At 44.3% G+C, this 17516-nt stretch overlaps 1 protein-coding gene across 2 annotated transcripts; it reads right to left on the reverse strand.

Moving 5' to 3' along the window:
* Nucleotides 1-9651: 9651 nt before the first annotated feature.
* ENSA (endosulfine alpha) lies at nucleotides 9652-16697 on the reverse strand. Of its 2 annotated transcripts, none has more exons than XM_059376056.1 (4): nucleotides 16484-16697; nucleotides 14664-14789; nucleotides 13309-13405; nucleotides 9652-10447 (listed from the first exon to the last, which is right to left on the reverse strand). In XM_059376056.1, the coding sequence occupies exons 1-4, from the start codon at nucleotides 16538-16540 to the stop codon at nucleotides 10404-10406; spliced, it is 324 nt and encodes a 107-aa protein (XP_059232039.1). In that variant the 5' UTR covers nucleotides 16541-16697; the 3' UTR covers nucleotides 9652-10403. The 2 variants fall into 2 exon arrangements, with proteins under 2 accessions (XP_059232039.1, XP_059232038.1); XM_059376055.1 differs by having other exon boundaries at nucleotides 13239-13405; nucleotides 16484-16695.
* Between the last annotated feature and the right edge of the window lie 819 nt (nucleotides 16698-17516).

Here is a 17516-nt window from a genome sequence, read left to right on the forward strand (position 1 = left end):
AGGACAGAGCTGTTAGCATCTTAAAATACACAGGACATCCCCCATAGCAAAGATGCGTCTGGTCCAAAACGGGAAACTCTGGGTTAGAAGAGCCCTCTCGCTGGTCCACAGCAGGACCCCAGCATGCATCACTAGGATGGGATACATGCACGGCAGCTTGTCCGCCTGGACCCTGAGTTCCTCTCAGACTTCCAACCCAAGTATTTAGTTTGTTTACTTCTAATTAAAGTAAATGAAAACCGGAGTCCCAAATTTGCTGTGAAACCATCTTCTATTTTTTCTAATATTTATTAGAGAGAGAGAGAGAGAGAGAACGTGCACAAGCAAGGGGAGCAGCAGGCAGAGGGAGAGGGAGAAGCAGGCTCCCAGCTGAGCAGGGAGCCCAATGCCAGGACCCCAGGATCATGACTTGAGCCAAAGGCAGCCGCTTAACCAACTGAGCCACCCAGATCCCCCTGAAATCAGCTTCTAGAGAAGAGAGCTTTGGGTATAGGAAAAGCTGCCTGACAGAGGCTGTGCAACTGGGCAAAAGGTACCAGCTCTTGCCCTCAGTTTTACCTTTGGTGAAATGAGCACCCTGAACACAACTTGTTCCAGAACTTGTCCTTCTATTTCCCATAGTTGTACCAGTTCAGGTCATTGGAAAAGGAAATGACTCAGAAATTTGAGGAGGGAAGTCTGAGGGTGACTCAGACTTTCCTACACATAAAAGGCGGTCCAGACTGGACCTTAATGCTGAGCCAGGACTCCCGATCACTCAATGATGCCAGGACTTCCCTTTCTATATTTGAGTAGGTAGTCTCATTTTAGGTAATTTTAACAACAGTAAGTTGCTTCTGCCAACCGACCCCCCACCTCTGCCCTCTGCCAACAGGTCTGCTAATGCATGAGCACTTTCTCTCTAGTTGAAAATATAAATATTCTAGCGTAAGAAAATATAAATATTCTAGTTTAAGTATCAGTTTGGTGTTACTAACTGGGTTTGAGGCTGTAAGGGAGATAGCTGGCAGTAGGTCAAGAATGGTGCTTGTTCGTTGGCATGGAGCCCTAGCAGTTAATTTGAATACTTTGAGAAAAGTTCATATACTGTGTCAATTCTATTTAGTTCGAGCTTTACAACTAAATATTATAATAAAGATTTAATAGCCAAGAGTTCATATTTTGTATTAATCTCTTATATCTACCTATGATAAATATGTCAAAACAAGGTTCAAAAAAAGCCCATCTAAATACACTAAGTGCCTCTGTCACTAAACTTCCATTTATATCAAAACCTTTTTTTTTTTTTTTTAACCTGAAGGGGCCACTTTACCACAGTGTGGTTATCAGTATTGAGCGTTCTCTTCCTGTCATGAGGAGACGATTTTAATGTCTTAAGAAAAGCTATCCTTGGTTGGTAAGAGTATTTGGCTCTTATTTGTTCTTAGTCGTGTGGTTCATCTAAAAGTTTTCCAAAAGAGAGGCCCAGTTCTGTCTGGGGAGTAACCTTCCCATGTTATTCTCTCAGTGGTTTCATCTCTCTGCTTATCCATTATTGCTGAAAGAGGTCAAGTCTTCGTAATTTTTTCTGAGTATTGATTCTCTCACAATGAGCAATTCCTTCAACAGATACTTACTGAGCACATATTATGTGCCATTCTTGAAGGTGGGGATATGCCAATAAATAAGACAAAGTCCTGGTAGTTCAATATGTACTTGTGAAATGAGTGAAGGACCCTCTTCCAGTTGTCTGCTTTAGTCTAGCCTACTTGGTCCTCTTTGTCTCCCATGCAAGTACTAACCAGGCCCGACCCTGCTTAGCTTCCGAGATCTGACGAGATCTGGCGTGTTCAGGGTGGTATGGCTGTAGACTACTTGTTCCTCTTTGTAATCAGTTTAAAACTACTGCTCCATTCTCTTTTTTCCCCTAGAATGCCTTCTCAGAGCTGGCACGTTTAATTTACCACTCAGCACCTGTCACTCAGGCAGGCCTGAGACTGGGCTTTATAACCCACTGGGGCCTTCAGTCAACACGGATACCAAACAACTTTTAAAGCAAAGCTGGGAACCTTAAGGTTAATTCATTGCAAAAGGGGTTTGGATTCTGCCCCAGATGTAGAACTCTCCCACTCACTTATAACGTTCACCTCTGGTCTACGCATTTCTCTGATGCCTCACACAGAAACTCTTTAGAAAATTTCCCTCAACCCACTCATTCAAATTACATTTCGGTTTCCCCTACGACACTGCTTTGTTTGCAGCCCTAGAGGTTCTTTATCCCTCTTCCAATATCAGGAAGTGGGGAAACTGAAGTACTTCTAGCTCCCTAAGGTCATTTTCAGGTCATTATTCTTCCAAGGTATTTACATGCCATTCCTCTTGCTTTGGAGTTCATTCCATCAGGCTCAACTCTCCTTTATGATCTTTGCTGATCCTGGTCACTTCTATACCAGGATGGTACTAGGCCTGATCTTCTCCCTAATCCTGCATAATTCTGGATTCATTCCAACAACCTGATTTACTGATCCAACATTCCACACCCATAATTCTTCTTTGTTATTATTTTCTAAGCTAAATGCTTTAATCTTTTATAAAAAAAAATACAGTTGGGTTTAACAAAAGGTAACAACAAAACCACAAATACATGAGCCACCTACCTTTGCAACTGGATGTGGGAACTCCCTTGTTCTTTAAACATTCTAATGACCTTTATTTTTACTCCACTTCAGACCCCCGTTCCTATTACCCATGTCATTACATAGAAGAGTTCCAACTCTAAAATCTTCAATTCTTAACGTCATACCAGGTCCCAAGCTTCCAGCTTAATCACTTCTTTGACTTCTAAATCATCAGCTCTTTGACCTTATCACGACTCTTCTTGACCAGAGTTGATCATACTTCTTTAGCCTGCCTTCTTAGCCGGTCTGAATCAGGTAGATTTCTTGAATTCTCCTCCAGCACCTTTCATCCCCTTTTTCCCTTGTGAGTCCACTCCCTGTGTCTACAAATCATGATCCAGGAGCTAAACGATAATGTATCTTCTCTGATTTTGTACCCAGGCAGCTGGGTGTTGCTAGAGAAAGTAGCAGAAATATATAGAATGGTGACCATTCCAGTAGATTACACATTCCAAGTGTTATACAGTCATGGTTTCCAATCTGTTAGGCCCTCAACACTGTTCCCTAAACCTTTTACTTAGTAGTATTGTCAGCTGTCTTCCATTCCTTTCCCTTTCATCCTCTCTTCTAAACTATGGATACTCTTCTTAAACCCCCTAACTCCCACCTCCCTGTCAACTAGGAACTTTACATCTCCACCAAGAACAGTGAAGCTGTCAGACAAGGACTCCCATCGATCAGCGACCCCCAGTCAGAAACGCTGTGAGTTTACCCATTGTTATATTTTCACCTTGAGTCTCAAGCAGGCTGCAGTATACATCTTCCTACTTGAGACCAATTTCCTACTTAGCTGGCTTTCCGCTAGACTAACCCCAGCACCTCCCCTTGCATAGTGGTTGGTGCATAATAACTGCTTAATAAGTGTTTAATTGACCACATCCACCTGAACTCATTTTCATCCATTCCTTTCTCTTCAGAACCAAAGTTATCATCTTCTTCTGAGCTTTGCCTTTTATTTGTTCCTTTCACTCAGTCAGTAAATGTGCTTAAATCATGCCCATCCTAAAACAACATCAGTCTTCCCACACTACTCAGTTCGATAGACAAGATTCTATCTCTACTGATCCATTGACACTGGTGGGTCAAAATGGTTACTAACTGCCAAATTAAATGGACATCCTTTAGTCCATTTCTTAAAAAATTTTTTGAGATTTTTATTATTTTTAGAGTTAAAGTGACCTCTATCAAATATATGCTCATTGCCAAAATCTTGGAAAGTACAGGAAGTAGACATACATGTGGCACATTTCTTTGACATTTTGGGGCATTTTTTATTACATAGGTGAGATAGTCTAATTTTTTGCTTCATCAACCTCCAGTAGCATTTTACATTATTGACTGACTGACCCAGTTCTTCCAATAAACTCTGCCACTGTGCATATCTTCCTGCTTCTTCTATTTTGTTGGGCCCTTTTCTTTATTCCCTTCACATGTTAGCTTTCATCAGGGTCAGGCCTCCAGTCTTTCTGCTCTTATATGCTTTCACTTCCATGGTTTTACTAAATATATCTTGAAATCCAAAGAATCTACATTTCCTATTTTGACTTCTCCAACCTCTAGTCTCATAAATCCAGTAACTTTCCTGTCATCTACTCTTGGATGTCCTAGAGGCACCTCGTATCATCCCTTCTGCAACACTGAACTCATTATCTTCCTTGATAAACTTGCCCTTCCAGTAGTGGTGTCTCTAAAGGTTATGGTAGCATCCTTTACCCAGTAACCCAGGAATTTGTTATTAGAGTCCTGTCTCTTCTCAAGTCACATGCCCCCATCAAGTTCTGTTGATTGTACTTTCCATGTATTATCTGTTGAATTTGTCCACTTTTCTTCATCCCCACTGTCTTTACCTTTTGTAATTCCTAATCATACCTAACCTATAACACTGTAGCAACACAATAGTCTGTCTTACTCATAACTAGCCCATGGAAACAGATAACTAAGTGGAGTGTCTGCACTTGAGTTTCATTGCTGCTTCGAATTTATTCTGACACCAATTGAATCAGTGTCTTTCTCTTCACAACCATATCCCTTAACTTTAACCTCTTAACAGCACCTCTAAATACATCAATTTTACCCTCTCCAGTCTCTTGCCCACACTGTCGTCAGATTTTCCTCAAGAGCCAATCTGATTATGCCATTCCCTTGCTCAAAATCTCAGCAGTTTCTCATCACCTCCAGGATCAAGCCCAAAGGGCCCTTTGTGATTGGACTCTTGCTTCCCTCCACCCATTTCTCTGCACCCCTTCTGCTGTTTGGTATGCTACAGCTACTCCCAATTATTATTCTTTTTTAAAGATTTATTTATTTTAGGGAAAGAGAGTACACAAGCGGGGGAGGGACAGAGAGGGGGGGAGAGAGAGAGAGAGAGAGAGAGAAAATATCCAGCAGATTCCCTGCTGAGTGGGCCCAGACTCTTGACCGTGAGAACATAACCCAAGGTGAAACCAGGAGTCTGGACACTCAACTGAGTCACCCACATGCCCCTCAGTTATTTTGAGGTCCCAGAATGCAATACCTCTAAATCTTTTCACATGCTGTCCTTCCATTTGGAAGACCCCCCCTTTCCCAGTCTAACCCCTTTACATGACTATGTCCTACTACTCCATCAGATTTCAGCTTATAAACTACTCTCTGTGAAACGATTTTCCTGACTATTCTTCCACCTCCAAATTAGGTGTGTGCTTTCAGAGCATTTTGTGCTTATCCCCTCTTTCCCATTTGTATTCTAATTATCTGGCTACCAGGCTTACAGTTTGTGAGCTCCATGAGCACAGAAACCACATCTCATGTGCTTTTACAATCCCTGAAGGGTTTTACATGCCTTATTTTGTTTAATCAGCACAAACACCCTTTATGTAGGTACCATATCATTCCTATTTTACAAATGAACTGAAGCAAAGAGTTTAGAAAACTTGTCCTGAGTTACCAAAATAGATCAAAATGAGAATTTAAAAACCAGACAACTTGGGGTGCCTGGGTGGCTCAGTGGGTTAAAGCTTCTGCCTTCAGCTCAGGTCATGATCCCAGGGTCCTGGGATCGAGCCCCGCATCGGGCTCTCTGCTCAGGAGGGAGCCTGCTTCCTCCTTTCTCTCTGCCTGCCTCTCAGCCTACTTGTAATCTCTGCCTGTCAAATAAATAAATAAAATCTTTAAAAAAATAAAATAAAAACCAGACAACTTAACACTAGAACCAGTGATTGCTAAATCCTTCACCTTTAATTTAAATCCCTTCTCCACACAATTTGGCAGTAACCTCCCTAAAACACAGATCTGACCAGGTGTTTTCTCTGCCATCCCCTCAGTGGTCCTGAGGCCTGCTTGCCTGCCTGCCATATCCTCTGTCATCTGGCTCCTGTCTACCTTCTTGGCTGTGGACCAGCCCCTCCCTAGGACTCAATCCTGTTGCTGAAGCACCACCCATTCCACACTGTCTCATTCTTCTCTGACTGTTGGTCTATCAAAATGCCCCTTATCGGGGCGCCTGGGTGGCTCAGTGGATTAAGCCTCTGCCTTCAGCTCAGGTCATGATCTCAGGGTCCTGGGATGGAGCCCCACATCAGGCTCTCTGCTCAGCGGGGAGCCTGCTTCCTCCTCTCTCTCTGCCTACTTGTGATCTCACTCTCTGTCAAATAAATAAAATCTTAAAAAAAAAAAATGGCCCTTATCTCCTTATCTTTCTGGAGAAGCCCTGTTCCTCTCTCAGAACTTACTTCATGAAAGTCTTCCTGATCACTCTTTCCCTAGCCCTTTGCAGCTATTGGAGTGACTCGTGCCTCCACTCTCAGAAGCTATGGGACTTGGGCAAGTTATTGTTTTAGTTTCCTCATTTGTGTAATGGCAGCAGGATGACCGCCTACTCAGAGAACTGCTGTGAGGAATAAATGAGAGGATGTAAATTAAGCACGTAGCTTGGGGCTTGACACATCCTAAGTACTCAAAACATTTAGCAATTACTTACTCATCCCTGTATCTCTATGTAGCTAGGCCTCTACAACCCAAGTGTAACACTATAGTGTGGATTCTTCAGGTGGAAAAAGAAAGCACTCACATATCACTTTTATTTTAGCACAGTGTCTGGCATATTTTGGACTTTTATTACGTAATTGAACTGGACTATTTATTATTTTTTAAAGATTTATTTTTAGAGAGTGGGGGCAGAGGGATAGGGAGCACAGAGCCTGACCTAGGGTTAGATCTCCCGACCTGAGCCAAAACCAGGAGTCAGAGGCATAACCACCCAGGTGCCCCTTGAACTGGACTATTTAAGTACCACCCGTCTTTCAAGGCCCAGTTCAATTTCCATTTCCACCAGTAATATTTACCTAATGATTCTAGCCCTTTGGATTTTCCCTTCTGAGAATCTGTTTTTATTTTTTAAGATTTTATTTACTTATTTGACAGAGAGAGAAAGAGTGAGAGGGCCCAAGCATGGGGAGAAAAAGGCAGGAGAGGGAGAAGCACACTCCCTGCTAAGCAGAGAGCCCATCCCAGGACCCTGGGATCGCGACCTGAGCCGAAGTCAGACACTGAACCAACTGAACCACCCAGGTGCCCCTGCAATTAAAAAAAAAAAAAAAAATTTATTTGAGAGAGAGAGAACCCAAGCGGACTCTGCCCTGAGCGTGGAGCCTGATGCAGGGCTCAACCTCATGACCCTAACTAAGATCACCACCTGAGCGGAAACCAAGAGAATTCTTTTACCACAGCCTGACTGCATCCTGCTATGCAGTCTTGCATCATATGTTGAAGTGCTGTTTCAATGAAGCTCCAAGTTCCTCCAGGGCAAACACCATCTCTTATATTGTCTATCTGCCCAACAATAGCTGATGTTTCTAATTGCAAAGTGAGTGTTCAACAGTTAGATGTGAATGAGCAGACTGGCCCAAGCATGGGATGCCTCTACCTTATCACTAGTGAGCCCCCAATCTCTAAGAAATTTCAGCTAACAACTTACCTCCTGATTCTCCTTCCCTTGGCTCTTGGCATCCTGCTTAGAATGACATGAATTTGCATTTATTTTTATGCTTCCTTCCTGGCTTAACTTCCCTTTCCTTGGTAACCTCCCTCAAGGCCCAGTAGAGGGCACTACGCACCCCAGGGCTGCTTGTGTGGGTGCTGCTTGCTCACTGCAGATCTTCTGAAAGGCAGCTCTCCCAAGTTATTTGTCTTTTACCCAAGGTTTTCCATGCCCAGGCCACATCAGCTTAAAATAAATGCTGCTGGACAATAATCATGGTGACTTCAGCCCTGCCACCCTGTGTACCAGATGGCTGAGAGGCTTGTCAGCAGAATCATCTCTCAGCCATGTTGGAGGAATGAAGAACTCTTGACTCCATTCTTTGGAATATGGGCAGGAATTGCGCTTTGAAGCAGTGCAGAGCAGTCCTAGTTGCGTGGCGGTACAGTGTGAGAGTGAGGGAGAAGGGATGGCAAGGTTTTATACTGTAACAGAGACTGCCACAATCCTTTCTTGGCACCCCAGGATTCCTAAGACTACAGCTTAAAACGAAGGACCAGGGAAGCCACGAATAATGGAAAAGTCATATAAAAGCCTAGATATAAGGCGCCTGGATGGCTCACTTGGTTGAGCATCTCAGCTCAGGTCTTGATCTCAGAGTCCTGAGTTCAAGCCCAGCATTGGGATCCATGCCCAGCATGGAGCCTATTTAAAAAAAAAAAAAAAAAAAAAGCCTAGATACTATCTTAAGCTCTTCAGTGAACTAACTTTGCCACCTTATAAGTAATTTATCTTTATGCTTCCACTTCTTTATCTGTATTAAAAATGAAACTGCACTGAATGATCCCACATTCAGCCTCACTGATCTCACTCCCCAGCTATATCCATCTGGCAAACATACACTAGAGAAGGCATGCTCAAAAAGAAGTCATGGGACTGGTTTAAGGGGAATAGGGATGAGAAGACTCACTAACCCCACCACAGTAAACATTCTACAGTGTGTGTGTGTGTGTGTGTGTGTGTGTAGCTCCTAGCTTTGAGTTTATAACTTCTGTAGTATGTGAACTTCCGCATAACTTTTTCTTCCACAAAGACAATAAACCCCACAAAGGCAGGGAATGTTTTTAATGCATCTCCATACCACTAGCTTACTCAGAAAGGCCAATGGTTGGGAGGCATCACAATCCCCTGGGTAAATTAGGAGAGAACAAGTCAGTAACATCCTGAGTAGCTGAACATATTTGGAAACCTTCTGATTAAGGAGAAAGAATGAGTTAGATGCTGAGAACAACATTCCTAGTCCGGTTTGGAAGTATCCTTCCCCCTCAGTGAGCTCGAGAGTTGTCTGGAATATCTAGGCCGACTGGACCTTGTTTTATCTTCCTTGGTGCATACTCATTTGAGAAGCCAATCACATTTGGGAAAATATAATATACTCTCCTACTCAAAGCTGGATAAAAATGGGCAAGTAGACTACCACATGTGAATGTTGTGTGTGTCAGGGAGACAGAGGTGAGTTTTTTGGTATCTTTCTTTTCTACAATACATTCATAAGCAGTTTTAAAATTCTTAAGTAGCAGGATTCTGGCCATGCTTCGGAAGTGGTGAGGAAAGGAGTCACTCTGCCCCCTGCTGGCCACAACCAGAACTTATGAAAGAATGGAAGACTGAAAAGGGAAGAGGGAGAGTGGGCTTTTCTTTTTTGCTTAGCCTGAACTAAGCTGTAGGTGTTATAAACTATTTAGGTCAAATTCTTCATTTTGTGAGCCAAAACCTGAGGCTGACACGTCTTCTACATTAGCTACAGAAACAAAAGGACAGATAGGAGTCAGGAGAAGTCCAGATCTATATGCTAACATCCCTAATTCCCTCTCCCGGAGTGATGGAAGCAGGGAGCCCAATTCATATCCCATATTAAGGGCCCCTATTCCTTAGAACTCAAGGCCCCACCCCAGCTTCTCCCCTGAATGGTGTCTTTAGTTTCATTTTCTTCCCTTTCCCCAAACCCCAATAAAACACACCAAGTGCTTCAGAATATTTCTGGGTTGTGTTTTTCTGTGGGTCGTCGTCTTTTTTTTTCTTTTTTCTTTTTTTTTTTTTTATTTCAAATACTGAAAAAATCTCCTGGGCTCTGTGGGTCTCCCCACGCTCATGGCCCCCTTTCCCCACACTCACTGCCCTTCTCCCCACAGCAAATCTATTTCAAGGACAGCACTTTTTTTCAGTGAACAATTAACATTAACTGTGTTCTCAGCTTGCTCTGCAGAACCAGAGGAGCGGTTTCCATCTGTCATATATAGATGGACAGTTTTTTTTTTTTTTAAACCTGACACCAGATCCCCAGCCACATCCAAGCAAACAAGGCATTTTTCTACAGAGCTGAATTAGAACTCCTCATCTGGAGTCTATGCCATTCCTCCCCCTCACACCCATCCCACACCAGCCACATGGTTAGGAAGGATAGTCAGGAATGTTTTTATCAACTCCAAGCCCTATTTCATATCCCCCACAAATTTCCCACCCCACCCTCTTAAACACCACACCCATAACCCCCCACACCCTCCCATTCCCTCCAGGATTTCACTGAGATTTCTCCCAACAGTTATTTGGAAAAAGGTAAAACAAAAAAGGTTCAGGGTCTTGGTGCTCAGCCCAAGGGGCTCCATGCGCTGGGACACCGACGGGCAGGGGCTTCTGCCTCTCCAGCCCGCACCCGAGCCACCTCCTGACCCCTGGCTGCAAAAGCAGGGAGGGGCAGGAGCCAGCACAGGACCCAGGAGGGCAGCGTCTCAGGATCTGGCGGAGCCCCGAGCAACATCATTCAACTTGGCCACTGCGGACGAACACAGAAGAAGAAAAAGAAAACACTGTCAAGTAATAGGGGAAAAAACCCGATGTTCCATCCCCGTCCCTACCCCAGGACTCTTCCATACTTAACAGTCATTAGGCTACCTGGCACAAGCCTGAATCCAATCCACTGAGAGTTGAAGAGAAGAGAGAGACAGAGGAGAAGGGAGAGGGAGAAAGAGGGCGGAAGAGAGGGAGAGAGACAGAGAGGAGGGAGGGAGAAAAGGGGAGGGGAGAGAGAATTTCAGTTTTTTTCTATCCACAAAACAAAGTGTTCTCCATCTTTCTGGAAATACCCATGAAAGCAATACAGAAAATTCTTTAGACAAGATCAAAATAACTCAAGGTGTGCAGGAGATTAAGCTGTCTGGCTTAGGGCAGGCTTGGTTTCATAGGCATGGCACAGCCAGCTGCAGCAGCATAGGCTAATGGGGACACACACACAGTGATGAGGAGGGGACAGCATGGAAGCTGGGGCCTGGCAATACACATGCTGTTCTGAGTGGATTTAATAATCTAGGTTTAATCGAGGTGATTTGGATTTGGATTTGGGAATGACCCTTCTTTGCCACGAAGTGATGTATTTCATACTGTGCAAACAGGTGGCAAATACACAATGTGGCTCGTTTCTTTGTTTTCTTAGCCTTGAAGACGACCAGGTACAGAGAGCAAGCAAGACCAACAGTTTCTGATTTCCCTATTTCCTCTGTTCCTTCCTAAAAAAACAGATTCGAGACCTCAGCCTTGAGGATTCAAATGACCAATAGAGAAGGCAGCTCGGACAGAAAAGAAAAAAGTACAAAATTCGAGAGGATCGGAGATGAAGAAAACGTACAAAATTATATATATATTTATATATATAATAACATGACATATCTATATGTACAACATGGCTGCGACAGTTGAGGAAACTATACAAGGATGTTCGGCAATTTCCCCGTCCCACACAGACTTTAGACTAAGGAAGACAGCATGAGGAATGGAGCAAGAAACACAAAAATTATATACAATTACAAGTGACAGTCAAAGGAGTCTGGGGGCCAGGGAATCCAGGGATCCTGCTCTCTCCATTCCTTCCTCACCAACTCCCTCCTATCCAATCTGAGCGACAGCCTGAAAAGTGAATGGCCAGTCAGGAAAGAAGTATACACACCTGCCATCACCCCACATGTGCATCATCAGGCCAAATATTTGGCATATCAGAATTTATGAGGTAAGAGGGCAAGAGAGGATTACAGAATCTTGCTCTCTTGAACAGTTGGCTCTTTCCCTGGCCGTGTCTGTGTAGGATTCAGGTCAAGTTAAGTAGGCTGAAGGTGCTGGCCACCAGCACCACTCTCCCCCACCTGCTCATGAGTCCGATTGCTGCTACTCATCCCACAGGGGCTGAGTTACCTGCATCTAGGATGGCAGAGCTTTCTCTCCCTTATCACCTTCCCCCACCAGCTTCCTCCCAGGTAAATCATCTTCCTAAGAACCTGCTGCTCTAGCCTTGCCACAGTTCCAAGGCCTGGAGGCTGGCTTCAGCTTGTCCCTTTTCTTCTGTTCTCCCTAAGAACACACCTGGCATCTGACTACATCTGAAACGTGGGAATCCACCAAATATGTGTGACTGAGCATGTGTCCTCAGGCCCACAGCTGGGCTGCCACAGCAGGTTTTTGTAGCAAAGGTTCAGACTGGAGGCCAGGAGAGTGGGTGGGGCCAGAGACAAGAAGCTTCCATAGAAGCTAGCTTCTTAGAACTTTTTCTTTGACCCTTAAGACCATGATACTTCTGAGGCCTCCTTGACTGAACCTGTACCTCCCAAATCTCAATGTCCTCTCTCCTCATGCCGTCCTCAAATGGTTCCCCTCTGTGGGCTCAGCCACAGGTCTTCCTCATTTAGTTTTACAAAAATAGCAAAGACTTTTTTTTCAGCTGGCAGTTAAATGAATTTTAAATTTGAATCAATCCTATCTATATTCACTTCTGTTACAGATGAGGAAATAGAAATCCATAGAGGTTAAATGACTTGACCAAGTTTACACACCAGTTCTGCTCAGAGGGCAACTAGAACCCACATATCTTAACTCCAAACCCAGTGCTCTTTCCACTACCCCATACTTGCAAAAGCAACATGCTGGAAGAGAGAGAGAAGGTACCCACTTCATGTAAATGATGTGCTCCAATCTTTACATTATGTAAGAGCCAGGGCCAACTGTCAGAGACGCTCTGAGTAAGGGAGGTTAAGTGGGCACTGCAGTTTTAGGCAAGCAAACCACTTTTTCTTTTTGAGGATTCTCTAAACCTGCCATAATGGAAACACGAAGCCATAGCAGCCTAAGGGAAAAGAACACTTAGAAGCACAGAAAACAGATCTCATTCACTCTACCTTTCCCAGCTATGTCAGGTTAGCCTCTGGATGTAAACCTACCAAATTATTCCCAAGACTTAGCCCAGCCAGTTTTGGGATAGTCTCTTCAAAAAGGAAAAATCGCATCTCCACAGTTTCTCATACAAAAGAAAAAAGAGCATTTGCAGCAAGATCTAATCCTAGTCTCTCACTCTTGGGACCCTACCTGGGCTACAATGAGGGTGTGGAAATCTCAATTTAATCAAAGAAATGAACTCAGAACCCCTTTCCAACCCACATCACCTTCTTAGCAGCCCCCAGCAGAATCACAGTCATTTCTGGCTAGCAAGCTGAGAAGAGCTAACTAGCGCTCATTCCATCCCTGCTTATTATATACAAAAGTCCAGTGGGTGAGGAAGGGGACAGAGGGGGGGCCCAGGTTACCCCGCAAGCTTGCTGGTGACAAGTGAGGACTTTCTCTGGGGAAGATCCTGTGGGGTGGGGATGTGGTCACCAGTCACGAGGTTCTTGTCTGGTCCTGCACTTGGCAGCTGCTTATTCTTCATCTTGGCTTTGGCCATGTTGTAGTCTCCTGAGTCAAAGTACTTTTGCTAAGAGACAAGAGGGATATTTTAACTGAGTGAGGAACTCTGGCCTACCTCAAAAGCAAGGAGACTCACATCCATTATAAACCCTCATCATCTTAGATCTTTCCAGTCTTCCTTGATTAACCTCATGCACACAGAGTTTAGCATTAAGTACCTGTACTATGTCTTCTCCCCTTTGTGTTCTGACCTTTTCAGGTATGTAAGTAGTTTCCTTGCTACAATATAGATTTTAGGAGTTAAGAGATAGCCCCCACATCCTTTATACACCCATCTGTACTGTACGGTTCAACCAAATTACTGACTATTCATAAAGGCTTACTGAGGACCGGTCAGTGTCCCAGTGATCTGGTGCCAAGGAAATAAATAATAAGATATAAAGAAGCATCAATCTGGCAACCTCAAGTCAACAATCTCAAAATTAGAAATGATTCCCTCAGACCATGAATAGAAACTGGGTTTGTTCATGAGGATAATGTTCTTTTCCTCTGACTCCCACTGCTCCCACACATGTTCCATGGCTGTGACGGCCTGCCCACGCCTGCCTTGCCTACGGCAAGGTAAACTGCAAATCAGCATCACATCATCATCTGTGACTAAGACTCAATAACTAGGGTTCTCCACAGGGAATCTGTTTTACTGTCCATTTCATCCATACCTAGGAACACACTCCAGTCTAATGACATAATCCCTCAGTTAGTTTTAGGTACTTCTGGGGACAGAGAAACCTGATCAGGAGCTACACGGCTATGAAGGCGCACCCTCCCTTGGTGAGGAGGGCTACCCTGGATGAAAAAATATCTCTTGAGGGAGTACAGTTACTGACTGGTACTAATTTCAAGGGTCTGAAGAAATCTATTCATTTCAAGTTAAAGAAGTCTAGAGGACAGATGGTTTGATCTTTTTTTGAAATCATGCACCCCAAAATGTAGCTCTCACCTTAAAAAGTATAGTCCTAAAACTCCCATCATCTAAACACACATATGCCTGGGGAAGTCAGCATTTCAGTTTCTAATGTCCTTCTTTCCCTCAATCCCCTAATGCCCCATACCCAAATGTTTCAACATTAAGCCTTAATATCCTGTATGGTACCATTATCAGGGATTTATAATCATTTGCCTTGCTCTTTACAAGTTTCTAATTGCTCTCTACTACTGCCCAACAACAAAACCTCCAGATAAGCATTTAGGAGAAGCTCTACAGTTCTCATCCCAAAAGCCCCCTTTGGCTCCAAAGTAAGAGAATAAGAGATTGTGTCCCATACCCCTTTCTGGAGTCTCTTCATGAGGAAGTCTGAGCCTCCAGGCTTTTGTCCTAGGCTTGGATATTTGGCCTTTAGCTTTGCCTCCTCGGCTCTCTCAGGGAGAATACCTTCTTTCTCCTGTGTGTCCTGGAGGAAACAAATGGGCCAATTATACCGAGAAGCAACTGCTTCTATTATCTAATAACTTTTATACTATTAATTTTTCCTAGTGATCCACCTCTTGTAAACATTGTTTCTATTCTGCTCCCAAATAAAGCTAGAACTTTGTTCAATTGATGAAGTTCAAGATGACTGTATTGTGAAGAAACCCAGCGCCCCCCCCAAACCAGCTGCTTCTCACACTACACCTAAGGAACCACTCCGACCTGGGAATATTGGATTAAAGATAACAGCTAAAACAAAATACTTTGATCAAGAGCACACTATAGCTCATTCAGCACAGAAGCTAGGGAAGACAAAGAGAGAAAAAAGCTAACCAGGGCTTCTGGTAACCCAAGATGAATAGGAAAGTTCCCTGGCTGTCCCTAACATGCAGTCCAGGTCAAACATAAAATTAAATGGGATAATTCTACTGAGATGTTCTCTTTTCCAGAGTCTAAGGTAATCATCTGATGAGTCTCTCTATGGAGGAGACTAGCGCTATGTGGCCTCCAAAAATCTCCATCTTAGTAATGGAACAACATTGCTTCAGCATTTCCATAAACAGGAAGGTGACAGGTAAACAGAGATGAAAATGACACTATTTTTAAGCTCAGGAAAATTAAGATATAGGAGGTTCACTAGTATTTACTCACAGTTGTTGCCAAAAAGTCAACACCTTCCCAAGTGGGCCAAGTGATGGAAGTTTGAGGAACATGTCAAGAGCATTCAATTGGTTTGCAGGAGGGTCACACTGTTGTTATTACTCTTTTGCTTTTTGTGAGCCCCGATGCTCTTTTCTTTCGTGGCTTTTTTAAAAAAAGGACCTAAAGCCAAATTTGTGGCTCTTTTAATGCAATTATATTCCCTTCCCTTGACAATCCGGCAGTTATAACCAGCTGCCTTTCACGAACCTCTGAGCCCCGTACTAAATGTTGTAAGTCAGATACAAGCCCCAATAAGAGATTTACTTGGGGTATTTTCATCAGAGAATTGTGGGTGAACTAAGTTCCACCACCCTGGAAGTCGGGGTGGTGGTGGAAAGAGGGTGGCGTTTTTCTTGTCACGACTCTTTTGCTGTCTTTTCTAGGTTTAACCTCCATTATTCTTTATGGAACTCGAGTCCTCTTCAAGCCTATTCGTTCCTGACTTGAGGGTGGGGAACCGACCATCCCTAACCGTCAAAATAGGTCTCTCGAGAAAGTTGCCGCATTAAACTAGCCATAGTAATTACTACTTCTCTCTTTTCGGTGCCGATCTTTTAAACGTCTTTACCTCCACCTCTAGCTTTCTGAAGCGAGGCCCTGGCCTGGGTTGTTGGGTCATTTACCCCCATCGACCAATAACACACCCCGCTTCCCAGTACCACCGGCCCCCTTTCATTCACCCAGTGTTTCCAAACACCCGCCCCGTGCCCAAGCTTGGCCAATGACAGCACAGCTTCAATAAGTAGAGCGGTAGGCCTATTGGCTAATCAGGAAGAGCAAGGCACTGACTGATAATGGGCCCAACCAATCAGCGCCAGAGCTGCAAGCTGTGTTGAAGCTCACCCGGCGTGATGCAAGTAGTGGCCAACCCCTGTAGAGCTTGAGACCATGGCGACCAATCCGCACTGGTGGGAGACCGTCTCCCGCCCCTCACAGTCGCCCCCGACTCGCCCGCCCGCACCCCCTCCATTTCACCTGCTTCTCCTCGCCGGTCTCCTCCGCAGGGTTCTCCTCTTCTTGTTTCTGGGACATGGCGGGACCAGGACTGTGGAGTGTAGGGGGCCCGGGAAGTCAACCGGAGAAGGGAAGGGGGAGGGGAAACGGGGACAACCTGCGCTGCTGCTTCAGCTCCTGTCACTAGGGTTGCTCAGTCAAAATGGCGGCCCCTGCCTGTGACGTTGTGTCCGCCCCTTCCAATGGGAGCCAATGAGAGTGGGGTAGCTGGGACAATGACGTAACGATCTACCAATAGTTACTGGCTAAAGGTGGATTCTTTGGAGGCGACAGGCAAGCTGGAACACCAATCTGGAATGAGAGTGAGCCCCAAGGACCAATTGGAAGCCCGTGGGGGATCCTAGGGGCGGTGCTGCTAGCCTTGTCATTTTTGCTCCTTTGGTGGGACCAGATTTCCATCGGCTCTAGCACTCGGTTTCCGGAAGGCTTTGCTGGGCTTCGAACTGGAGAGCGGAAAGGATGGCGACCTTTTACTTTCAGATGGAGAGGATTAAGCTTTGCGCAGTGTTAGCAGAAAATTATCAATCTCCAGAAAATAATTTGGAGGTCAGAGTGCACCTTAAGTTGGTACTGATCACTATTGCAGATGTACTTGGCGTGTGGAACGGAGAGACTGGGACCCCCAAACCAAGTTGTCTTGCACAGATGACTTTACGTTCCATGATTTAACTCATCTGTACAGTTTTATACTTGTTCAAGGTCAGCCCATGGAGAATAAGTTCTTGAAACGGAAAGCACAGTTCTAGGTACATGGTAACCATTTAGTAAATACAGTTAACATTAGTTAACGTATCCTGAGTCACAGTTCAACAGTATTTGAGTGTTTGTGTGTAGATGGTAATGTATTAGTTTTACAGCGGTACATACAGAGTAAGACAGTCTCTGCCCTTAGAAAGCTTAGTTTAGTGGGCACGAGGGGAGGGTTTTCACAGTGTGCCAGGTGTAGCCTAAATCCCTAAGACGAGATTTTAGACATATCTTACTGGAGCCTTAG

Source organism: Mustela nigripes, chromosome 14 (genome assembly GCF_022355385.1).
Source record: "Mustela nigripes isolate SB6536 chromosome 14, MUSNIG.SB6536, whole genome shotgun sequence".
Classification (NCBI taxonomy): Eukaryota; Metazoa; Chordata; class Mammalia; order Carnivora; family Mustelidae; genus Mustela; species Mustela nigripes.